This window comes from Bos javanicus, chromosome 3 (genome assembly GCF_032452875.1).
Source record: "Bos javanicus breed banteng chromosome 3, ARS-OSU_banteng_1.0, whole genome shotgun sequence".
Taxonomy (NCBI): domain Eukaryota; kingdom Metazoa; phylum Chordata; class Mammalia; order Artiodactyla; family Bovidae; genus Bos; species Bos javanicus.
This window is the reverse complement of record NC_083870.1, coordinates 16,300,897-16,326,460: the sequence shown is the minus strand read 5'-3', so window position 1 is coordinate 16,326,460 and position 25,564 is coordinate 16,300,897. Positions and strand designations below refer to the sequence as shown.

At 48.6% G+C, this 25,564-nt stretch overlaps 1 protein-coding gene across 3 annotated transcripts in view; it reads left to right on the top strand.

Annotated features, from left to right (window-relative positions):
- IL6R (interleukin 6 receptor) overlaps window positions 1-25,564 on the top strand; it is a 54,991-nt gene that overhangs the window by 5,459 nt on the left and 23,968 nt on the right. For all 3 annotated transcript variants that reach the window (XR_009734164.1, XM_061404747.1, XM_061404748.1), the window contains exons 2-6: window positions 14,550-14,798; window positions 15,730-15,853; window positions 19,792-19,964; window positions 20,246-20,412; window positions 22,344-22,485. Coding sequence is in view for 2 of the 3 variants with exons in the window: in XM_061404747.1 (XP_061260731.1) it covers window positions 14,550-14,798; window positions 15,730-15,853; window positions 19,792-19,964; window positions 20,246-20,412; window positions 22,344-22,485 (855 nt within the window). In the remaining variant the exon portion in view is untranslated. The remainder of the gene's footprint in view (window positions 1-14,549; window positions 14,799-15,729; window positions 15,854-19,791; window positions 19,965-20,245; window positions 20,413-22,343; window positions 22,486-25,564) is intronic.

Here is a 25,564-nt window from a genome sequence, read left to right as displayed (position 1 = left end):
AGGATTCCCTGGTGGCTCAGATGGTAAAGAATATGCCTGCAATGCAAGAGACACAGATTTGATTCCTTGGTCAGAAAGATCCCCTTTAGGAGGGCATGGCAACCCACTCCAGTATTCTTGCCTGGAGAATCCCATGGGCAGAGGAGCCTGGTGGGCCACACACAGTCCATGGGTTGCACAGAGTCAAATACACTGAGTAACTAAGCATGCGCGTGCGTGTGCGTACACACACACACACACACACACACACACAAGGAGGAAAAACAAAGCAGGGGTTGGAGATAGGAACCATTTGTTCAAATCAAGAAGGATGTGGAACTGATCTTTTTGAGGGGAAGCTGGAGAAGTTCTCACCAAGAAGATGATGTTGGAATGAAAGTCTGAGGAAATCTAAAAATATTGAGGGATTCCTTAAACTTCCAACTTGTGCAAGCAAATTCCTGCCTCCTCTTTAACAATCTGGTCCTACCTGAGGGCCTGTTGAGTTCTGGAGCAGAGGGCTCTGGTGGGACACTTGGATGCCCCTTGCCCTGGTGAAGTTTGGGTTTGTCTCTGGGGAAGCCAAGCCTTGGTCATCAGCTCTTTAGACTCCAGGTGGACAGGGAGGTTCTAGATGTCCTGTCCTTAATTGTCACTGAGGTGTTATGTCTTTGGAAGAGAGTCCTTGAGGACTGGAATTGTGAGATAGCAAAAAAAGAGACTTTTAACCCTCAGACTGTTTGGTGAAGCCCTGGGGAGTTTCTTTGGGGTCATCTGTGTGCTTTACTCTCTTCTGCACTTGAGATCCAAAAAGGTCCAAAGTCTCTGGTAAAGTTGGGGACTTTCTGGCACGGTCCTGAGTTTGGCCTGACTTCCAGCCAGGCTATCTCCCAGTGCCTTTGTTTAGCTTCCCTCTGCCTCCCAACTTCCCTGCCTCTAGTCTTGCCTCTCTACCCTATGGTTACAGCAGCTGTCACCATCCTGGATCCTGACTGTACACCGAACTGTGCTAAGCTCTCTGCATCTATGATCTCACTTCCTCTTCACAGCAGCTGTGTGTGAGAGGGGTCTTGGTGCCTGGCATAGAGAGGGTGGGCTGTTGGACCGCAGGTTTTCTCAGAGGGTGGGGGGGATCAGAAACTTGGTTTTAGACGGGTTGAAACTGAACTGTCTTTTAGACAATGGAGAGAAGATGCTGAGGAGCTGGGTATAGGAGTCCAGAGTTTGGGGATGCAGACTGAGTTTGAGGTATAAATTTGGGAGTTGGCTGATGACAGAGGTTATGTCAAGTCTTGAGCATGGCTGAGATCACAGAGGGTGAGAATGTAGATGGAGAAGCGAAGAGGTCCTGGGCTGAGCCATGGGGCGCTCCGACCTGGAAGAGGAGGAGGAGACTGAGAAGATGAGGCCGGGGAAGCAGGAGGGGAACCAGAAGAGTTGTCCTGAAAACGCAGCTAGGACAGTGCGTCAAGAGCTGGGAACGGTGTAGTGGTGTCAGACGCTGAGAGAGCAAGAAGACAGCCTGACCAGGGGATATAGCTACCCTCAGGCCGCTGGTGACCTTGACTTGATGTGAGGCATTTGGGCAAAATGGTGGAGGCCTAAGGCTGACAGGAGTGGACTAGAAAGAGAACAGGAGGAGAGAAACAGGAGCCAGCAAGTGGAGGCCACTCCTCTGAGGATTTTAGCTGTAAAGAGGAGTAAAGAAATGGAGTGTGCGTTGGCTAGAGACGTGGGGTCATGAAAGGAATTTTTAAAAAGATGACTGAAATCTCAGCCTGTTTGTATGCTGATGAACATAATCTAGTAGAGACCAAAAATTGACAGAGAATTGCTGAGGCAGTGTCCTTGAGTAGGCGAAAGGAAACCAAGGCTCAGAGAGGTTAAGAAACTCACTCAGGATGGCACAGCAAGGAAATGACGGACCTTGCGCTGAACCTGCTCTTTCCACTGTATCGCGTGTCGCCCACAACTCCCACCCTTCCCAAAGCTCGGAGGCATCAAGGTCACAGTTTCTCTTCTCGGTATTCTCAGAGACTTAGCAGCTCCATACACACTGATGTGGCAGAGACAGCTCTGATTTCGCCCCAGGAAGTGTCCTTCTTCAGTACTTTCAAGAAGAACACTTAAGGGCCTGTGTATGTTTAGGCCGTTGCAGTGTAACCCCCTCCTCCCTGGTATACATTCATACCACTTTGGGTCAGGGAAATGTTTTATAACCACATGTCCCTGCAAATGAGCTTTCTGTATCTCTAAGCAAGGCAGCTGGGAGAGCAGAGAGAGAGAAAACATCTCAGGTGGCAGGCAGTTCAGGCCTGTCTCTACACTGCCCACTTACCAAATCAGCCAACCTTGAGCCAAGTCACTCCAAGCTCAGACAGATAGAGCAACACTTCTTGAGGCCGAAACAAACAAAATCAGGTGCTTGATTGCTGTTACTGATCTGAAGAGCCTATTTTGATGGGAGAGGCTATAGTGTGAAGACTTTCTCATAGAAAAGGAGAAAGACCCACCATTGCAGTGGGAATAATAATTGCTCATGTTTTTTGAGAGATTAGGTATGTTCTGAGAATAGTGCTAAGTTTTTAACATTAGTTATCTAATACAACTCTCACAACAACCTTTAGAAATAATTATTATTGGGCTTCCCTAGTGGCTCAGACAATAAGGAATCTGCCTGCAATGCAGGAGACCCAGGTTCGGTCTCTGGGTAGGGAAGATCCCTTGGAGAATGGCTACCCTCTCCAGTATTCTTGCCTGGAGAATTCCATGGACAGAGGAGCTTGGCAGGCTACAGTCCATGGGGTCGCAAAGAATCAGATGCGACTGAGTGACTAACAGATACACACACACACACACACACACACATTATTATTATTTCCATTTTTGAGATGGGAAAAGTGAGGCCTAAGGAGGTTGAGAAGCTAGCCCAAGGTCATACAAGTAGTAAGTGATTGTCCAAGGGTTGGAACTTGGGTGTGTCTGAATCCTCTTAACTACTTTAGACAATGGACTAGGAAAAAGTTCATTTATTTTTATAAATAAAGAACTTCCTCTTTATTTTAATTTTTTTTAAATTTATTTTTATTTATTTATTTGGCTGCACCACATCTTTAGTTATGGCACACAAGATCTTCGATCTTCCTAGTGGCATGAGGAATCTCTAGTTGCAGAATGGACTATCTGCCGCATATGGGATGTAGTTACCTCACCAGGGATCAAACCCAGGCCCCATGTATTGGGAGCATGGAGTCTTAGCCACTGGACTGCCAGGGAAGTCCCTAAAGAACTTCCTCTTTAATTTTTTTTTTGTATTTCATTATATGGACACACCGAATTTCGTTAGCCAGTTTCCTTTTGATGGACATCGTCTCTGGGCTTGTTTCCTGGCTTAGGCATTACAGATCGTGCTTCGGGGAGTAAGCTTGCATGTCCAGCATGTTGCCTAAGTGAAAGAACATGGGCAGCATGAATTCCTCGAAGGTGAATCTGTGGGTTGAAGGCCATGTGTGTTTGTGCTTTTGAGTGAGAGTGAAAGCTTCACCAATTCCTACTCCCGGTAGCAGTGAGAGAATGCCTGTCTCCACACCTCTGATGAAAACTTGTAATCAACCTGATATGGTGTCTATGTGGAGTTAATTTTCATTTATCTTATCTGAGTGCGGTTATGCAGGTTTTTGCTTACTTAACAGATATTTGCATAGCCTGTTTCTATGAGCTTCCTGTTCATATTCATTGCTCGTTAAAAAAAAGAATTGGGTTGTTGGTCTTTTTCTTCTTTACAGGAGCTCTTAATATATTAAAGAATTTAGTCCTCTATGATATGAGTTTTGAAGACTTTTCTCTAGTTTGTCATTTGTCTTTTTGGTGGGGGTTAGTTTTTGCCATGCATATTTTTAAAAAATTGTAGTTGAGTTTATCAACTTATTTTATGACTTTTAAATGTTGTATCATGCTTAATAAGATCTTCTCTATGCCAAAACTGTTTTAAAAGATTCTTTTGGAGGGGGGTGTGTAAAAAAGATTCTTTTTTTTTTTTCTGGTACTTGTAATAATTTTAATATTTAAATGTTTGATCCATTTAAATTTATCATATAGTGAGGTCTGGCTCTAACTTTTTGACTCTTGGTTGTTACCTGATGTCCTTTTTTGTAGTTTGTTGAATAATCCATTTTTCCCTCATTGATTTTAAAAAGTCACCTTTAAAATCTACCAAATTACTGTATATTATTGGGTTTATACTGCCTGATAGAGACTGAGTAGTTCAAAAATTCTGAGGCCTAATCGCCTGGGTTTGTGTCTAGGCTGACTCCTAGTTAGTTATGTAACCAGCCTCCTGTAAGATAAGCTGTTGAGAAGATCAAAGTAGGTCATCCATGTGCATACTTAGAATAGCACCTGTATATAGCCAACATTCAAATAAGCTATTTTAAAATAATTGTGGTAAGATACACATTGCATAACATTTATCATCTGAGCCATTTTGAAGGGCACAGTTCAGTAGTGCAGACTAAGCTTTTTGTGGTTACTATTATTTCTGAACTTTCTAGTCTCCTCTGTAGTTTTGTCCATCTACTCATGTGCCAGTGCCATGCTGTTCTCATCACTGTAGCTTTATAGTATGCTTTAGAGTCTTGTAGGGCTAATCTTCCTCTTAGTTCTCTGCTTTTTCAAAATTGTCTGGGCTATCTTTGCTTGTTTGCTTTTCAGTTTGAACTCTAGAATCAGCTTCCCTAGTTCCAAGAAAAAACAAACAAACAAAAAGTCCTGTTGGTGTTTTTATTAGGACGAAGTAAAATTTAGAGCTAACTTAGGGAGCATTGACATATTTATAATGCTGAGTCTCCCTAGCTCAAAACCTGGTAGGCCTGGTGAGGTTTATTTATGAGAGGAACAGGCTGAGGGCAGAAAAGCTGGAGTCTGGGTTTCCCAGTTTCACTAAGGGTAGACACTCCTGTTCTTCCATTCTGAGCTGCCTGCTTCATGGTGACACGAAGCTGGACCAGAGTGTGCTTGTGTGTGCTGTGCTCATGGCAGTGGGGGTGAGGGGAGGAATGGCAGGAGGACTTTGGGGCTTTATAAAATGAGCACCTCAGTATAGCATGCATGCGGAAAAGTGTGCTCAGCATAAGTCTAAGAGCCCAGTGAATTTTCACAAATTGAGCATAGCCACATGACCACCAGCCAGCCGTATGGCCAGCCCCAGCAGGCCCTCCTGTGTCCCTTCTAGTCACTCTCTACCACACCTCCATTTTGTGACTTCTCAAATCTTTAGCTTTGCTTCCTCATATCTAAAGGGGTGGAGGAGTGGAAGCTGGGGCAGGTGGTGGGAGGGGTGGTGGTGGATGTGGCTTGGGATGGGGGTGGGGGAATAGGTATCAGGTGTGTGCTGCACCCCATCCACCCTCTGCTTCGACAAACACATAATAAAAGACCCTGAAGGGGGCCAGGCTCCTGATTAGACTGCCTTGTTCAGAGGCATGATGACAGGACCCTTGCTGCTGTACTCCTGGGAAGGACGTGGGGCAATAACGAGCCAGGCTTTCAGTTCTGGCTACACCACACACTGGCTGTGTGACTTCTGGGCACTGGTTGCCGTCATCTATAACAATGGGCAGGTTGACTAAATAATCTTTAATGGTCTTTACAGCCCTAGAAGAGTGACCCTCTGCTCAGCACCCGCTCTGTGGCTGTAGCCCCAGCCCAGCCCCTTTCTGGACCTGCAGCCACATGCCCTTCTTCATGGCTTACTGAGTCTTGCCTTTATTCTTTTTTCAATCTGCTTCTTGGGGTTTGGTGGGGGAGGGAAGTTAGATTGTTTGCTCTCCTTTGATATCTTTTCCTCTAATTAGCTTATAATCTCTGAGAAGTGACCTAGGTCAGGCCTTCTGGGCCTGGGGCCAGCTGGTTATTTGTGATGCTGCCAGGGGAGAATTAAATGTTTTTCTCCTGAGGAGCTGGTCACACGCGCTGGTCTCTGAGTCAGCAGCCATCGTTGCCTTCTTATGGTCCAGAGGAGCCTCCCAGGCCCTCTCTCCAATCAGTAGATGTAGGGTCTGTGGTGCAGATAGAGGGCAAGACCGTGCCAAGGTAAATACTGACTCTGCCAAATACAAGACAAATACAAGCAGGTACAGAAGTACAAACACATTAGAGGGGGGAGGAGGGCAGGAGTCAGCAATCTGAGGAGGGGTCTGTGGGAAAGGGGTGGCTGGGGCCACATGGCCCTACGTGGCAGGGGAGGGCATTCTGGGGAGTTTTAGAAAGTGAGTGGGTGATCTGGTAAGAGCGTGAGATTAGGGGTCTGGGGGGACACTTTAAAACTATAAATCGTCACAGGCATGCTGCTGCTTGGGCCCTGGCTTCTGGTGAGAGACCCTGTGGGCCTACTAATGTGGCAGGGCTGTGTGGGGGCAGGCTCACTCCTCTCCCAGCCACCACCCCCCAAGAACTCTCAGCCCCAGGGCTCAACCCCAGGGCTGTCTTCCTGGAACCTCTGTGATGGTCAGAAACACCTGGGGAAGGCAGAGAGGAGGAGAAGAAATTGGGAGGGGGGAGATGCAGGGTAATGGGCAGCCCAGAGAAGGGGGGCAGGGCTGGAGCACAGGGAGGCACCTGGACCCCCAGGGAGTGGTGGGGGAGGCTATGGTCAGACCCACCTGGAACCAATTGCAGGCTCCCTCCCTCACTGGTTGTGTGCATTCGGGTCAGTTCCTCAATGTCTCTGAACTTCCACGGAAGTAGGGACCAGCCTCCTCCTCAGCAAGGTATGTTAGGAGGGTAGGGCTCTTAGGTAAAGTGCCTGGCAGCTTGGCACGTGCTAAGCGCTGTAGGTGGTGCTAAGTGTTACGGTTATTATTACTCGGGAAGTCAGGACATGGGTTTCAGTCCTTAGCTGGTGGGGGATGCAGGGACGGGATAGAGCACATCAGGGACTTGTTCTAGGCCCCATGGGACCAGATCCTGCTTCTGTTTCTCTTTGGACATTAGGTCCCCATGTTTTTTTTCCTCCTGGAGACTTCTCAGCAGGCACCTCTTTCCAGATCAAGGTCTTGCCTGCTAACAGGGTCCCCACGGTTCCTCTGTGACCCCTTCTGAGATCCTGTGTCCCTGCAGCCCCAGAGGCTGGAGGCTGTTCTATGCTGCCAGCCGGCCGGCCGACAGCTGGGAGAACTGTCCCTGCTCAGAAACCAGGGCGGTGGGATTAGCAGGCATGAGCTAAGTTGTGTCAGCGGCAGTGGCACTGGCAGCGGCTCCATGGCTTACATAAATGGGGCCAGGAAGCTGAACTTGTTTTTGCTGGCAGGAGCAACAACAGGCTGCAAAGGAGTTGAGAAATATGTGTCTCCGTGTGCGTGTTTTTCTCTGGTTATTGACATTTGTGAGTTTACTTGAAGAAGGGTAGAAGTAGAAAAACAACAAAGCTGTCTGGGTTTCTGGCATCCAACCTCAGGTCCTGGATGGGGAAGAGCCCACTTCCCAGGGCTGTACTGCGAAGTTCCCAGGCTTGAGAGCTGTCGGCCGTGGTGGGGGGCCCCAGGGAGTGGGATTGCATGAGCACTGGGCCAGGAGAGATGTGGGTTTGGTTTTCAGAGGTTACTAGGATCTAAACTCTCTTCCCCCTAGGGAATGAGAGGTGAAGGAGGTTGAGGGAATTTTCCTCCCTGGGGCTCTTGAGGGATAAGGGAGGTGCATTTGTCTGACAGCATTGGGATGCTCTGGCCATCTTCCTTCTCCAAACGTCATAGACTCTTAGAGTCATAAATCCACAGATTAATTGTATTTTCAAGCTGGGCTATTGTCTGAGATAAACAGACATAGACATGCTTCCTGCCCTTTGTGAGCTAGTGATTCAGAGTGATAAGATGCTAGATGGCAGGAACAGGGAGGGCGGGACAGCAAGGAGCTCCAGATTGTGATCTGAATCCTCATCTCACAGAGAAGGTGAGTAGGGCTCCACCAGGGGCTGTGACAGGCCCAAGGCTCATTGCAAGTCCAGGTGGCAAGACCAGGAATAGCACTTGGTCTTCTGATAACATAGGGCTGCTTCCCCTATGCCAGGCGGCACTGTTGGCTTCAGTCCTGGAGGCTGGGGTTGGAGGTGGTGGGCGTGGAGCCTGCACATAGCTCTGTCTGCAGAGTCAGCTCTGATCCCCTTGGAGGACATCAGATACCTGCTCTCCCTAAGGTCTTACTTCTCAACGCCTTTCCATGCTGTTCGCTCTGTATAGAATGCCATTCCCTGTAGCCAGTCAATCCTAAAGGAAATCAATGCTGAATATTCATTGGAAGGACTGATGCTGAAGCTCCAGTTCTTTGGAGTCAACTCATTAGACAAAGACCCTGATGCTGGGAAAGACTGAGGACAGGAGAAGCGGGTGACAGAGGATGAGATGGTTAGATAGCACCACTGACCAGTGGACATGAATTTGAGTGAACTCCAGGAGCTAGTGGAGGACAGAGGAGCCTGGCATGCTGCAGTCCATGGTGTGGCAAAGAGTAGACATGACTTAGTGACTGAATAACAACAATAAATTCCCTGTAGCTCCATTTATCAAACTCCCACTTGTGTCTCAAATCTCTCTTCCTTTGGTGCCTCCCTTTAAGAATGTTTTAGCCCCTGCTCTTGGCTCCCTCAATATGTTGGGGACATTTATCTTAGAGTGGTCTGCGTTATAGGCAGTTTTGAGTTCTCCATGGGGTTTTGTGGAGAAGAATGTCAGTGCATAGTAAGTGTTCACTAACTGTCAGTTCTCTCTATGGGATTAGGATTTCTGGCTTTTCACTTGATGGGGCACAGAAAAAAAAAAATTCTTAAATTCTTAAGGAGGGGACAGGCATTGGCTTGCAACCCTGGCTCAAATGTCTGAGCAGTTGCTCAAGGGCAGATGTTAAATTTCGTGCTGTGCTGAATGTCAGAGTGTGCAGGGCCAACCCCTCCCTCCCCACTCTCCCAACCCGGCCCTTACCGCTCAAAGTGAGGGCGTGAGGATGTCTGGGACACATCTGTGGGGAACAGGAAGGGATGCTCTTGGGAGCTCCAATTTACCTGGGACTCCCTCCTCACTGTTCCCCGCTGTGTCTCTTCCTTTGGCTCTTCCCCCTCAGGGAGGGGCCCTGGCAGACTCCAGGGAGCAGGCAAACAGGGCACGTGGGGAGGGATAGTGACCTTGTATCCACTAGGGGATGAGGCCAGCACGGCTGAGGGCTAAGCATGTAGCGTGTGGCAAGAGTGACAGAACGCAGAGCCGCAAGGGTTGGAGGGCAGAGCTGCGAGGGCGGGGTGTGTACACCCTCTGGCCTGGATCGTGCTCTCAGAAGCTGCTTGTCCTGAAAAATCCACTCTCACCCCACCCCTGTTCCCTGCACTCTGCTCTACTTCCACCCTCTTTAGGTATAAATTCTTGGACAGATCCAGGCTATGTAGCTTCTGTGTTTTAAATATATATATGTGTGTGTGTGTGTGTTCATTATAAGAATAATACACACAACTTACAGAAAATTGAAAAAAAGCAGAAAGATTAAAGAAAGAGGAAGAAATTGCCTCTCATCCCATCCTTTGGGGGAGGTGAGTGAAAGTACCAGGAGGGCATTCTGTGAATATCACCTCTTCCTTTTCAAAGAGATGCTCAGGAGGGGGTTTCCTGGTTGCCTAGTGGTTAGGATTCCGGACTTTCACTGCCTTGGCCCGGGTTCAATCCCTGGTTGAGGAACTGAGATCCTACAAGCCTTGAAGTGTGGCCAAAAAAAAAAAGAGAGGGAGAGAGAGATGCCCAGGGGCTCCCACGCAGCCCTGCAAGTGTCACAGGCACTGACTCAGAGATTTGGGTCAGGAGGCAGAGGGGTGGGAGGGTGGGGAGAGGCAGCACTGCCCACTCTGACAGTAGCAAGTATATTTGCTTGTGGTCTTTGCTCTCTGAGTATTTGATTGTGATGATCGAGCACAGAATGCTTTCAAAAGCGTAGTTAACACAGTGCTGTTCACAGGTTCGAGAAGAAATATATATTTTTTGAAGAAGGGCAGGGACAGGCAATACTTGCCAATGGGTGTTTATAATTAATCATTCCCCATTAAAAAAGAATAGTGACTCAGTTTTAAAGATTCAGAAAACCATTACTCAAGTTCCTTGGCAGAGGAAGTGACCATTATGTCGCTCCACAAGCTCTGCTTTAGTAGAAGAGAAAAAAAAGTCTTTTTATTTGTGATTTCTCTGAGCTGCCCAGATACTCTGGCCATTGTTCGTGAATTCAGGAACAGAACAGCCCCTGCTATTGTTCAAGCTGGTCACTGACCGTGTTAAGAGCTTCCATCTGAACTGGGGGTAAGGGAAGTGACCAGAGAAACGTATTTCTTGGAGCTGGCAAAGGCAGAAGCAGAAAAGAGAGCCCCTTCTGGTTCTAGGCTCCTGCTTTTCTTCCTCAGCATCTCCTGGGTGTGACAAGCTGGCACTTCGGTCTGTAGTATAGGGCCTGCCCCCTGCACAACATGAGGAATACCACATGGACCCCCGTGTCCTGTGTGACAGGGGCTCTTGGAAGTTTTCACTGGAGAACCTGACCCTGTGGGGACCTCCTTGGCGCCCTATGTTGAACATTTGTCGAGCATGTACTGAGTTCTCTGATGAGTGTTCATGATCGGGGATGGAGACCTATATATAGTTAAAGACGGCGCCATGTGGAGAGCACCAGGGCACGCTCATCCTGCCATGGCCCTTGACCCTTGCTTGGACTTCCGAGCACTTTTGAAAGTCTATTGTGTGTTGGTTCCTTGTGAATTTCAATTTCTGCTCATCAGCTCATGAGGGATGTTGTAAGCACAGCACAGCGGGGCCACCCACCAGAAGACTGTTCTATTTCGACAGCGTCTCCATCTTTTTTTGTTTGTTTGTTTTTGGCTGCACCAAGAGGCTGGTGAGATCTTAGTTCCTGGACCAGGGATTGAACCTGCGCCCCGTGCAGTGGGAGTGCAAAGTCCTAACCACCGAACCACCGGGGAATTCCTGACAGTGTTTCCATTGTTGTTCCTACAGTGTTGGTAATATTTTCATGAACTTGACATCCATGTTAGCTTATGTCCTTTAGCTGCTTTATCAAGTAGAAAATGGAGAAGTGAGAGCATTGATATAGTGATTCCAAGTGTTGATGGGTCTTTTAAAGCTCATTCAGGCACAGATGGAATTCAATATGTGGACTGGACGTGGCTGGCCATAACCTCCATCAGGTGCACACCAGATTCAAGTGGTTTGGACCATGTGTCGGTCATGAAGGAGAAGGACATGTGTGACATATACACACACACTGGGACCGGCAGTTGCACTCAGGGAAATTCTTGGGCAAATGCGCCAAGAGCCACATTGGAGAAATTTGATAGCACACTCTTTAGTACAGCAGAACCCTGGAAATGACCTAAAACCTCCCTCAGCAGGAGAATGCGATCGTTGTCCAATGGAATATTACACAGCAGTGAAAACAAATAACGGTAGCTGCACGAATCATGGAAACGTAAGGAATGACAGAAGCATGTCACAGAAGACTATCTACAATCTCTATACATTTCAAATATCATACAAAGTTGAGAACAATTTAGGGGTCCATGAATAGCGAATCTGAACCTATTTTTTAAAGAGAGGGAGTGGACTTCCCTGGTGGTGGGAAGTGGATAAGAACCCAGCTACCAATGCAGAGGATGGGGGTTTGATCATTGGTCTGGGAAGATCCCACCTGCTGAGGAGCAACTAAGCCTGCGTGCCACCACCACTAAGCCTGCGCTCTAGAGCCTGTGCTCTGCGACGAGAGAGGCCACTGCGATGAGAAGCCCGTGCACCAAAGTGAAGAGTAGCCCCCACTCACTGCAACCAGAGAAAGCGCTCACAAAGCAACGAAGACCCAGTGTAGCCAAAAATAAATAAAAACACATTTTAAAAAGTAAAAGTGAGAGAACGATATGCCCCAAATGTAACACTGGATGAGCAGGGAGACTGGGGAATTCAGAAGCACAGAAGGAACTTCAGAGCCAATGACTGCTAGTGGTTTGGTTGGCAGGAGCTCAGGGGTGTTTCATGCTTCGTAACTTTCTTGTACATTACACATATAAATTTGCATGCGTTCAATATCATAGACCACATTTAAAAATGATATTTGAAATGCTAAAAATATACTACTAAAGATTATGTGTGAAAGGAGTACTTAGGGCTTCTTATACCTTTTTTAAGCCCTGTGGACATGGAGGTACCCTCAGTCACTGGACTTGGTCTTCTAGGGACTGGGATGGTCAGGGGAGCCCTGGATTCTCTGTCCCAGTTCTCCAGGAGTGAATTCATCTTACGTGTCTTATCCTTGAGGGCAGGGTCTCTCTGCTGCCCAACTGCATCCCTTTCACTGGTGCCTGGCTCTGGGGGCCTCTTCAAATGTTCGTTGGATGTTGGTCATTCGCCCCGTAGTTGGGGAAGGTGAGGCAGAGGGTGTAAGGAACCTGCCCCCACTTGCTCGGCTGCATGCTGAGATGCAACCATTTTTCTCACCCAAAGTCCAAGGCTCTGGTGGTGAAGAGAAAGAAACCGTAGGTGATAGGCTGCTATCCTGTCCTTGGATGTGTCCCTTATCTGCCAGTCTTGGGGCAGAGGGTGCCACCGTTGGGATCTCGGGTCCAAGTGATAAGGTAAGAAGGAAGCTTGAAGGATGTCTGTATACCCAGAGAGAAGCCGTTGCTATCCCCTCCACCTTTCCCCCACATTTGTTTATTCATTTGACTGTGCCAGGTCTTAGCTGTGGCACACAGGATCTTCAGCTGTGGCTTGCAAACTCTTGTAGGATCTAGTACCTTGACCAGGGATTAAGCTCGGTTTCCCTCCAGTGGGTGTGCAGTCTTAGCCATGAGACCACCAGGGAAATCCCCAGTCACTGTCCCTTTTATGGCCATGTCCCTGGCTGCTCGGCTGTGCCCGGGGTCTGTCTAGACAGCCAGCCCAGCTGGCTTTGGGAGTGTCGTTCTCTTGGAAGTCAGTTAACCTTAGTCCCTCCTCTCTGACAGCTGCCTTGGCCGGAGGAAGGAGAGAGATTAAGAGTGCCTCCTAAACAAGAGAGCTTTGCAGGCTGGGGAGACACTGTTGCTGGGCTTTTTTGAAATCTTTGACCAGAAATTGCTTCTGTTTGCTAATACACGACCACACGTTTGCTTAGAAGGACCGAGTGTGCTTAACATGAAAACTTGCCGTTTTCCCTGGCTTAAGTTTCCTTAGCTGGTTAGACTAATTTAAATCTTAGATGCTGTGAATCTCTTTAACCTATGAAAGTGTTAGTCGCTCAGTCGTGTCTGACTCTTTATGATCCCATGGACTGTAATCCACCAGGCTCCTCTGTCCATGGGATTCCCCAGGCAAGAATACTGGAGTGGGTTGCCATTCCCTTGGGTTGCCAGGGGATCTTCCAGACCCAGGGATCCAACCAGGGTCTCCTGAATTGCAAGTGGATTCTTTACTGTCTGAGCCACAGAGAAACCCCTTAACCTATACTTGAAAAAAAAATTTGGTTGTTCCTTTAATCTCTAATATCCTTGCCTTGAATAGCACTCATGATATTTTTCAAGGGAGTGCATTTCTTTTCGTTTACTTTCCAATGTTGTCTCTAGAATAAACATAGCATTGCCCTAAATGGTCTGATAGAAAGGTGGAGGTGGAGGGAGCGCTGAACAGAGCTGGAAGACCTGGTTTGCATCTCAGCTGTGTCGCTAAGTTATCGGTGATCTTGGACTAGTCTCCTGATTCTTTGGTGCCTTGGTTACTGTCTGTAAAATGGGCCACTTACCACGGAGACCCCGGGATTCTGAGACTTCAGGTGTACTCATGCATCCCACTGGGTTCCGGCCTTCATTCTTACATTCGTTTATACATGCATCAAGTGCTCAGTGGGCCACTGCTGGGTTCCAGGCAACAATCTAGGCACTAAAATATAGCAGAGAACAAAACAGAGTATCTACGCTTGTGGCACTTGGAGTCCCAAAGTAAAGATGGATATAACATTGGTAATTAAAAGACAGCATGTGAGAGGTCATGTGGTGAGGGAGGCAGAATGGGGGCCTAATGCAGCTGAGGGAAGGCCTGTGGGGAAGCGACATATAGGCTGAGATGAGCAACAGGAGGAGGTGGCATGGGGGTCGGGGTGGGGGGGCGGTGAGTGTGAGCAGAGCTCAGGAGCCTGTGGGGAGGGGCTCCATCCCTTCTAAGGCTGAGTGGGCTAGGTGAGGGTTCAGAGGCCAGCAGGGGGCAGGTGGTGGAAAGCCCTGTGGGCCGGCCCCTAAACTTGGACTTCCTCCTGTGGATGATGGCAGGCCCTTGAAGGGGCTGCCAATCAATGAGCGGGGTGACCAGATAGCCTCTTTGGAAGGCTTAGGGGAGCAACTGGGTGGAGATGGCCAAGGTGGGGGCTGGGAGGCTGTTCCTATAACCCAGGAAGGGGTGATGGTGGCCTGGGCCAGATGTTTAGCACCGGAACCTTCTGTGGCTCCCCAAATTGGAAATGAGGCCCCTTGCTCGGGTTCCTGTGGCCTCACCCAGTGTCTTCTCCCCTGGCAGAGGTGGCGAGCGATGTGCTGACCAGCGTGCCAGGGGCCAATGTCACCCTGACCTGCCCAGGTGGGGGACCAGAGGACAATGCCACAGTTCACTGGGTGCTCAGGGATCAGATGACAGGCTCGCACCACGGCAGACCGGCTGGCGTGGGAAGGCGGCTGCTTTTGCAGTCCGTGCAGCTCAGCGACTCCGGAAACTATTCATGCTACTGGGAAGACCACCCAGCTGGGAGCGTGCGCTTGGTGGTGGATGGTGAGTGGCGTCCTCAGAGCTCCCAGCATGGCTCTGCGTGTTCCAGGGAGAGATTCCCCACTTGACCCTTTAAATTCCTGTCATTTCCTTGGCCCAAGCATTTCGGGGAAAAGCCCAGTGACGCCTGCCAGTGAGGCTGGCCGAGCTTCCAGCTGGGTGGGGGTGGCTGGTTGAAGGAGATGCCGTCTCTCTGGTCTTGCTGGGTGCTTAGGGGTTGAGGGTCCGGGGACAAGGAGCCTGGGTTTGAATCCTCCTCCTTCACAGCTTAACTTCTCTGCTCCTCAGTTCCTTTGTTGGTAAAATAAGGTTCATTTTATTAACCTAGTTCAGGTTTATTTTTAAATGAGTGTGTGTGCGTGCACACATATGGTGTTAAAAACTCTGGCACATAGTAAGCTCTTGAATGAACTATTCTCATCGTTAGAATTAGCAGGTTCCTAGCTCGCGCGTATCTCATAAGACACCTGGAGTCAGACACCCAGTGTGCTAGGCCCTGTGCTGCGGGACTTTCTTTCTTGGTGTCTTGTATCGTCCTCCCAATGTCCCAGTGAGAGAAAGCAGTGTTATTATGATCATTTTTCAATCATTTAATTTTATGGTAGAAAACTGAAGGGAGATTGGGACTTGCCCACACAACCAGTGTAACTCCAAAGCCCCAACTTCTTTTTCTGTCAACTGTGCTCCCCTTTAGGCAAGCTAGCCTCCCAGGTGTCTCCCCTCACTTGCCCACCTCCCAGCCTGACACGAGGACTTTGGTGTCCTTTAATTTCCCAGCCCAGTAAGATCTGTTCATGGCTGTTGGCTGTCGTGAAGGCTGGCACCAGGGCAGGGTGGGGTGGCAGGGCTGAGCTGAGCGCTCCCTCAGAAGTGAGGTGAGCCCAGAAAGGAGGTGAAGTGTGCTGCCTCCTCAGCCTCTATTCTCTCCTTCCAGTTCCCCCGGAGAAGCCCCAGATCTCCTGCATCCAGAAGAGCCCCCTCAGTAGAGTGAATTGTGAGTGGAGTCCTCGGAGCCCTCCATCCCTTACCACCAAGGCCGTGTTACTGGTGAAAAAGTTGTAAGTATCTTGGCTGGGCAGTGTGTCTGTCTCCTCCATCCTTACTGAAGCTCCAGGAGTGATGGGGAGTGGGGGAGCTCTCTGAGGAACCCGGTGGGATTGGCTGACCAGTGATTCCAAAATGTTACTGGAAAGTAATACTTTGGCCACCTGATGGGAAGAGCTGACTCAATGGAAAAGACCCTGATGCTGGGAAAGATTGAAGGCGAGAAGAGAAGGGGACAACAGAGGATGAGATGGTTGGATGGCATCACCGACTCAATGGACATGAGTTTCAGCAAACTCCAGGAGATGTAAAGGACAGGGAACCCTGGTGTGCTGCAGTCCATGGGGTCGAAAAGAGTCGGACACGACTGGGCGATTGAACAACAAGTACTTTAAACTGAGGGGAAGGGAACGAGGGAGACTTTACCAGGAGAGCACGCCCTGTGCTGGTCACGGTGCTACACCCTTTGTTCTGTCCACACAACAGCCAAGGTGGAGGGTGGGAGTTATTTTCCTCCTTAACAGATGGAGAAGCTGTGAACCACAGAGACTAATTAGTTTGTTTAAGGTCATCTAGCTAGTAAGTACGGAGAAGGCAATGGCACCGCCTCCAGTACTCTTGCCTGGAAAATCCCACAGACAGAGGAGCCTGGTAGGCTGCAGTCCATGGGGTTGCTAAGAGTCGGACACGACTGAGCGACTTCTCTTTCACTTTTCACTTCATGCATTGGAGAAGGAAATGGCAGCCCACTCCAGTGTTCTTGCCTGGAGAATCCCAGGGACAGGGGAGCCTGGTGGGCTGCTGTCTATGGGGTCGCACAGAGTCGGACACGACTGAAGCGACTTAGCAGCAGCAGCAGCTAGTAAGTAACTGCTGCCAGGAATCAAACCCTAGTCTATCTCCTTTCATTCAAAATACAAAGGTTTTGGGTGTTGTTCTTAAGAAGACACAGATGTCCTTGGGTGGGGAAGGGCAGCTCCTGCTCAGTCCTGACTGTGAGCTTATCAGGATTTCCCCCATCATAATGGCCGGTGAGCAGAAGTGGTGACCGAGTCGGGAGAGGGAGCTGGGGCCGTGGAGCAGGAAGTCACACTTGGTCCATGGTCCCTGTGGCACCAGAAGATGGCCCTGTCACGTGTGGTTCCGTGCTTGGTCCTTTGTCTTGTCGTAGTACAAGAGTTAAAACGACAGACTGGAAGGCTTACTCAGGCAGGATTTATTAAACAAGGGGCATCACAAAATGCACTCCCAAGATGTGAGAGCGGGCTGACCCCGTAGGAGTGGAGCCGCCCTATTGTAAGTTTTTCTTTTATGTCCTTGTTCCCTCCCCAAAACAGTCCTCCATGTCTGATTTGTGTTGCCCGTGTCAAACAGGGCTTATATCCGAGACCAACTAGGGAAGGGGGCGTGTTGGGCGTGTTTTCCTGCTGAAGCTCCTGGCTGTAGGTATTCCCTTTGTTCTGTTTTTCATGGGCTTTTAAACTTCTCTGTCTGCCTTTTTTTTTTTTTTTTTCTGTCTGCCTTTTAACTGCTGCTTTTTAACTGCCACTTTGGACACTCTACCTAACAGCACATTGACAGCTGAATGGATACAGAGATTGTGGTACACATTTACCGTGGAATATTACTCAGCTCTAACAGCACAAAGCGGGATGAGTTCAGGCATGGATGTGGAGTAGGTGGATGATCACATCTCTGCAGTTTTCTCTGTTTCCATCTCAGAGCCAAGGTCCCATTGAGTGCTCACTCCATCGTGTCTGACTCTGTGCGGCCCTTTGGACGGTAGCCCACCAGGTTCCTCTGTCCATGGGATTCTCCAGGCAAGAATACTGGAGGGGGTTGCCATGCCCTCCTCCAAGGGATCTTCCTCACCCAGGGATCAAACCCACATCTCCAGCATCGGCAGGCAGATTCTTTACCACTCTGACACCTGGACGTCTAGGGGTCCCCTTAGTCTATAGATGTTTATCACTGAGTTTGAGCTGGCAATCATCAGAGGATCAAAAAATTCAAGCAGTGATGTCGTCAGGGTGTTTTGGTCTGCATCTGTGCCTGTCTCCAGAGAGTCACCTGGTGGTGACGTTTGTGTTTTGGTCTCTGTACAGATATGTATAGATTGCCCGTCTGCATATGACGCAGCTGCCATTAGGACTGACGGCTCACGCTCCAAGTCGGGGAGGGTCAGAGGTCTCTACAATCTGAAGCTGAGTTAGGATATAAATTGTCTGGGACCTGGAAGGCATTTCTGCTTAGATGCGATGTTCCGTATGGTGGCCGACAGCTGCCCAGACCAGCCCAGGGAAAGATTATTCAATTGACACTTGGACTAGAAGACTTGGTGTGTTGACAGAGTGTGAGAGGACAGGGCATTTTCCTCCACAGCCCCCTCCTGACAGCAGCCTCAGGCACATCTACTTGCCTTTCCTGGGCTGTCTTCACTGGTGTGAGGAAGGGGGAATGGGGAGCCCTTGTGAGAGCCTCAGGTCCCCCCAGAACCCACTCAGGCCCATCCTGGGACTGCGAGGGTGAAACGCAAAGAGGTTTTGTGTGTTCTGCTCTTTTTGCTCACGTGTGTGCCTGTGGTCACACCCTCGCCCCACTGCACTTGCTTGCTCACTCTCTCTGTAAGTGTTTGTCAAGTTCAGCATCTGCTGTGGGTTGGGTGCTCTCCCAGGCTGAAGGAGAGACAGGAGGCAGACAAGGCTGGGCCCCTGGACTTCCCTGGTAGCCCAGTGGTTAAGAATCTACGGTTCCAATGCAGGGGGTGCAGGTCAGATCCCTGGTTGGGGAACTGAGATCCCACATGCTGTGCTGCGCAACCCACCACCCCCCCCCAAAAAAAAAAAAAAGAATGGCCCTTGCTCTTAGGGCTTCCCTGGTGGCTCAGACAATAAAGAAAACACCTGCAGTGCAGGAGACCTGGGTTCAATCCCTGGGTTGGGAAGATCCCCTGGAGAAGGGAGTGGCAACCCTTTGCAGTATTCTTGCTTGGAGAATTCCATGAACAGAGGAGTCTGGAGGGCTATAGTCCATGGGGTCGCAGAGTCAGACATGACTGAGCGATTAACACACGTTGCTCTTAGGGCCCACAGATTGTAGGAGACACACCACAGTCCTGTGGGATGGATGTCTGGGTGATGGTGGAGGGAGGAGAGGGAGGCCCTAACTCAGACTGGGAAGGTGGGGGCAGGCTTCCAAGAAGAAAAGAGTTTGTCCTGGGCCGGGGTTCAGACTCAAATCAGAGGTTGATGGTTGATTTGTCCTGTGGCAGTGAGGTGGTTGGCTGCCCTGGCCTCACAGGCCTGTGCATGTCATATGTGGGTGAAGTCTCAGGCTTCCAGACTAGGTGGGAGAGTGTCTGACTCAACTCCAATATCTCTATCACCCAGAAATCCTTTCTGGGCTCACCTGCCAGAAACACTCCCATCTCCTTGCAAAGCCCTCCAGCACTTTGAGCTTCTAGAATGGCATTCCACTGGCTGTCCTAGACCTCTGAGGGCAGGTCTTTTTTGTTAGTATCTTGGGGCCAGGGTGGGGCCTCTTGGTTCCTTTCTGCATCCCCCGCAGAGGCCAGAGCACAGGGCCTGGCAGAGAGCCTGAATGCATGGCCTCCGTGATGCCACGGTGATTGAGTTCGCCCTCTAGTTCAGCCCCTTTGACAGCGGTGCCAGGGGCTAAGCTAGATGTCTTACACTCATTTTTCAACTAATCCTAAGAAAGCCCTGTGAGGCGGGTACTATTAACATTACCATTTTCTAGTGAGAAAACAGAGGCTTGGAGAGGTTGGAGAATTTACTCAAGACCCCAAGTGCTGCTCAGTGTGTGGAGCGGAGATGAACGCCCCCGGGCTGAGACCCCAGAGCCTCAGCGTCTCACCACGCCCCCTGCTCACCCCAGTCCTGGGTAAGTGGCACAGCTGATAGCGAGCCCCGCCCTTGTTTTGTCTCCACAGTCCGAAGCAAGTCTTCCAGGAGCCCTGCCAGTATTCCCCCGAGTCCCAGCGCTTCTCCTGCCAGTTGGCTGTCCCTGAGGGAGATAGCTCTTTCTACGTATTGTCCCTGTGTGTCGCCAACAGTGCCGGGAACAAGTCCAGCAACCCCCTAGGATTTGACGGCTACAAACTCCGTAAGTGAGCTCTTCAGGCCTCCCTCTGCCCTTTAGCTGTTTTTTTTGTTTTTTGTTTTTAATTTAATGTTCCTCATGTGCCTTTTGGAGTGGCCTGGTGAAGGGTTTGGTGAGCTGGTGCCTTTTCTGCTCTACTTGCCAGGGGTCTGAGTGTGGCAGGGATGTGTGTGTGGCAGTGGTCGGGGGTTGGAGGCGGGGTCTTGCCTGCTGGGGGCTTGCGGTCTTCCCGGGTCTCTCCTTTGCACCGTGCTTGCTGCCACATAGGAGCCCTTTTCCCACAGTACAGCCCGACCCACCCGTCAACATCACAGTCAGCGCCGTGGACAGAAACCCCCGTTGGCTCAGTGTCACCTGGCAGGACCCCCCCTCCTGGAACTCATATTACTACAGGCTACAGTTTGAGCTCCGATACCGGACTGAACGGTCAGAGACATTCACAACACTGATGGTAAATTTTTCTTTTACTCTTAGACAGTAAAGAGTCCTTAGATACTCAGGGGATGGTAGAATGGGTTCACTTCAGTTCAGTTCAGATGCTCAGTCCTGTCCGACTCTGCAACCCCATGAATCGCAGCACGCCAGGCCTCCCTGTCCATCACCAACTCCCAGAGTTCACTCAGACTCATGTCTATCGAGTCGGTGATGCCATCAAGCCATCTCATCCTCTGTCGTCCCCTTCTCCTCCTGCCCCCAATCCCTCCCAGCATCAGAGACTTTTCCAATGAGTCAACTCTTCTCATGAGGTGGCCAAAGTATTGGAGTTTCAGCTTCAGCATTAGTCCTTCCAATGAACACCTAGGACTGATCTCCTTTAGAATGGACTGGTTGGATCTCCTTGCAGTCCAAGGGACTCTTAAGAGTCTTCTCCAACACCACAGTTCGAAAACATCAATTCTTCGTTGCTCACCTTTCTTCACAGTCCAACTCTCACATCCATACATGACCACTGGAAAAATCATAGCCTTGACTAGACAGACCTTTCTTGGCAAAGTAATATCTCTGCTTTTCAATGTACTATCTAGGTTGGTCATAACTTTCCTTCCAAGGAGTAAGCGTCTTTTAATTTCATGGCTGCAGTCACCATCTGCAGTGATTTTGGAGCCCCCCAAAATAAAGTCTGACACTGTTTCCACTGTTTCCCCATCTATTTCCCATGAAGTGATGGGACCAGATGCCATGATCTTCGTTTTCTGAATGTTGAGCTTTTAAGTCAACTTTTTCACTCTCCTCTTTCACTTTCATCAAGAGGCTTTTGAGTTCCTCTTCACTTTCTGCCATAAGGGTGGTGTCATCTTGCATATCTGAGGTTATTGATATTTCTCCTGGCAATCTTGATTCCAGCTTGTGCTTCCTCCAGCCCAGCGTTTCTCATGATGTGCTCTGCATATAAGTTAAGAAAGCAGGGTGACAATATACAGCCTTGACCAACTCCTTTTCCTATTTGGAACCAGTCTGTTGTTCCATGTCCAGTTCTAACTGTTGCTTCCTGACCTGCATATAGGTTTCTCAAGAGGCAGGTCAGGTTGGTCTGGTATTCCCATCTCTTGAAGAATTTTCCACAGTTTATTGTGATCCACACAGTCAAAGGCTTTGGCATAGTCAATAAAGCAGAAATAGATGTTTTTCTGGAACTCTCTTGCTTTTTCCATGATCCAGCGGATGTTGGCAATTTGGTCTCTGGTTCCTCTGCCTTTTCTAAAACCAGCTTGGACATCTGAAGTTCACTGTTCACGTATTGCTGAAGCCTGGCTTGGAGAATTTTGAGCATTACTTTACTAGCGTGTGAGATGAGTGCAATTGTGCGGTAGTTTGAGCATTCTTTGGCATTGCCTTTCTTTGGGATTGGAATGAAAACTGACCTTTTCCAGTCCTGTGGCCACTGCTGAATTTTCCAAATTTGCTGGCATATTGAGTGCAGCACTTTCACAGCAATGGGTACTAGAAAGAAAAAAAATGAGTTTTGGGTCCCGGTCAGCCGCTCACTACCTGCATGGCCTTTCCAAAGTTCTAGACCTTTCTGAGCCTTGGCTGCCTCACTTATAAAGTGGGAATAATAACGCCAGGCCAATTTCCTCCATACGGGCCCATTTGTGAGGGCGAGAGCGTGACCTGGGGGGAGAAATGGGCTGCCTGCAAGTCAAGGGTGTGCTGGCAGGTTTCTGTGGTGCCTGGGGCAGGGGCAGTGACTTAGCTTCTGCTCCTGCTGGCCCTGAGGGCAGCTTCACCTGTTATGAGCCTCCTGCCCAGCTGAGTGGCCCACTGGACCTGAAAGAGGGAGCACCTGAAGGATGGGGGTGTCTAAGGACTCCAAGGGCCCTGTGGAGCTAACAGGTGCCGCTCAGGCTCCAGCCCAGAGTCCATTGTGCCTCTCACCCACAGCTGAAGGATCCGCAGTACCACTGCATCATCAATGATGCCTGGAGTGGCATGAGGCATGTGGTGCAGCTTCGGGCGCAGGAGGAATTTGGGAATGGCTTGTGGAGCGAGTGGAGCCCCGAGGTCACCGGCACCCCTTGGACAGGTATGTGATAACTGAGCGTTTCTGCTTTGTTATTATATCAATTATCTGTTGCTGTGTAACAGGTCTTCCCAAGTGATGCTAGTGGTAAAGAGCCTGCCTGCCAGTGCAGGAGATGGAAGAGACACAAGTTCGATCCCTGGGTTAGAAAGATCCCCTGGAAGAGGGCATGGCACCCACTCCAGTATTCTTGCCTGGAGAATCCCATGGACAGAGGAGCCTGGGGGGCTATAGTCCATAGGGTTGCAAATAAGTTAGACTTGACTGAAGTGACTTAGGATGGATGTAACAAGTCCGACTTCCCTCGTGGCACAGTGGTAAAGAATCTGCCTACGATGCTGGAGATGCAGGTTTGATTCCTGGGTTGAGAAGATCCCCTGGAGAAGGAAATGGCAACCCACTCCAGTGTTCTTGCCTGGAGAATCCCATGGAGAGAGGATAGGCCATGGAGTTGCAAAAGATTTGGACGTGACTTAGCGACTAAACAACAACACCAACCATTTATCTGCTCAAGATTTTGAAAAATGGTCGGCTGGGCAGCTCTCGTGCCGGTCTGGCTTGAATTAGAAAGTAGCTGCACCATGTCTGCTCTGTCCTAGATGGCATCAGTTCACCATGTCTGACGGTCGACGCTGGCTGGTGGAGGGGGCCCTCGGGTCTCCCTGCAGTCTGTCATCTTCCAGCAGACCGGCCTAGACTCAAGAGGGAAGATCCGCTCCACAACTTGATAGGAAGAACTTGTAGCTATATTTAACCTACCACAGTTACTAATGCTTTTTACTTGAAAAAAATTAAAGGTAATAATGATCATTTGCGAGTAATTACTGTGATTAGTGAAAAATTCCAGGAAAATACAAAGAATAATTATTCCCGGTATTCTGACCACCTAGAGAAAACCAGTGAGAACATTTTACTATACTTCTTTCCTCTTCTAGGTATATTTATATGTGTTTATGTATTTATATATCAAATTTCGTGAGTATTCCCATGTAATTAAATATTTTTGGAAAATGTATTGTTTAGCAACTGCATGACTAATGTGTTTTTTTTTAACCCATGGGAATTATTTTCTTAACTTTTAAAACTTTTATCAAATTAATACATGCTCACGGCAAAGAAGCAGAGAAGGGCTTATAATAACAACCAGTGTCTCTTGTCCCACCCCTTCCCATTTTCACAGCCCTGCTCGCTAGACGAAGCTGTTTTTAGTTCTTCTGTCTCCTCCTCTCTGAACAACAAACTAACATGGTTGGGTGTTTTTTCCCCAAGAAAATAATATGAGACGTTATCTTTTCAGTCCTTCCTATGAAATATTAGGATTTAATCGACCCACATCCAGTGCAGGAATCTCCCTGATTACAAACCAAAGAGTGTGGTAGCCCAGCCTCTGCTTAAATGCTTCCAGAGATGGAGAGCTTACTACTGTAGGCTTGTAGCAGCCCGTTCCATTGTTCCCAGTGTTCTTATTGTAGAATAGTTTCCAGGTTTGCTTCTGTGTCAGATCTCTTTAGCCCTGCAGCATAACTGGACCAAATCAGTTATTCTTAAATACTAGACAATTAAAAAATAATAGGGACTTCCCTGGCAGTCCAGTGATTAAGACACCAGATTTGATCCCTGGTCAGGAAACTAAGATCCCACTTGCCCCATGCCACAGCAAAGAAGAAAAAAAAATTTTATTGAGTATGTATGGATGAAAAAGAAAGGGCAGAAATGATATAAGTTGTCCAGACCCAGCCCCACCTCTGCCACTTTCTTCTGTCTCTGGCTTCTGGGAGACTTAGATGTCGGCTGGCGTTCTTCCCCCAGAATGGATGCTGTGATGAGACGGCCTTTCCTCTACCCTGGCTTTGCAGCATGTAGTCCTCGTCCTTCCTGTCCTGCTGCCTGGGAGAGCCGGCGGAGTGGGCAATGTCAAGTGCAGGCTCACGCAGTGTCAGGCGCTGCCGTCCGTCCCCTCTTCTGTCCGTCGAGAGCAGGAGGCAGCTTTCTATTGGACCCTATCCTCAGAAGTTTATTTCCTGGACAAGAGTTTTTGTCTTATAAACAAAAGTTTATAAGACTTGGACAAGAAGGGAAGCCTAACTACTCTATCCTCCTTAGAAAGGTCATTTAAATAAATCAGAACATCCTTCAGGCTAGATTGTGTTGACCTGTCCATAGCTGTCTTTGGTTTGTATACACTTTGAGCCAAAACATGCTGAATACCAAACATTAACATGGCCTTAGGAGCCTTTGCGAGGGGAGTGAATCATTTATAACATTGTGTGGTGGAAATGTCCTGTTTACCTTTTATCCCAAGCACTTTTTTTTTTTTTTTAATCCCAAGCACTTAATTTGGATGGTCACAAATAGCTTTAGAAAATCTTGTTTTGTTAGAAAATTCTTGCTTTTCTTTTTTTTTTTTAAGTTGTGGTAAAACACAAATAACTTACAACTTACCATTTTTAAAGCGTGTGGTTCAGTGGCCTTAAACCCTTTCGCATCATTGTGCCACCTTGACCACCATCCAGCTCCACAACTTTTTCCATCTTGCAGAACTGAAACTCTATACTAGTTAAATAGTAACTTCCCATTCATCCCTACCTCCAGTGCCTGGCAACCACTGCTTTACTTTCGTCTCTATGAGTGTGACTGCTCTAAGTACTTCATGTAAGTGGAATCATACTGTATTTGTCTTTTTGTGTCTAGCTTGTATTACTTAGAATAACTTCCTCAAGATTCATCCATGTTGTAACCTGTGTCAGAATTTCCTTCCTTTTTAAGGCTGAATAATATTCCATTGTATGTATATACCATAATTTGTTTATCCATTCATCTGTGGATGGACGTGGCTTGCTTCCACTTTTTGACTGTCCTGAATAATGCTGCTATGAACATGGCTGTACAAATATGTTTTGATCTCTGCTTTCAGTTCTTTGGAATATATACCCAGATGCATAGTTGCTACACTATATGCTAATTCTATCTGTAATTTTTTGAAGGACTGCCATACTATTTCCCACGGTGGCCACACCTTTGCACGTTCCTACATTTCTATCAGCAATGTGCAGGGTTTTCTTTTTTTCGTATCCTTGTCAGC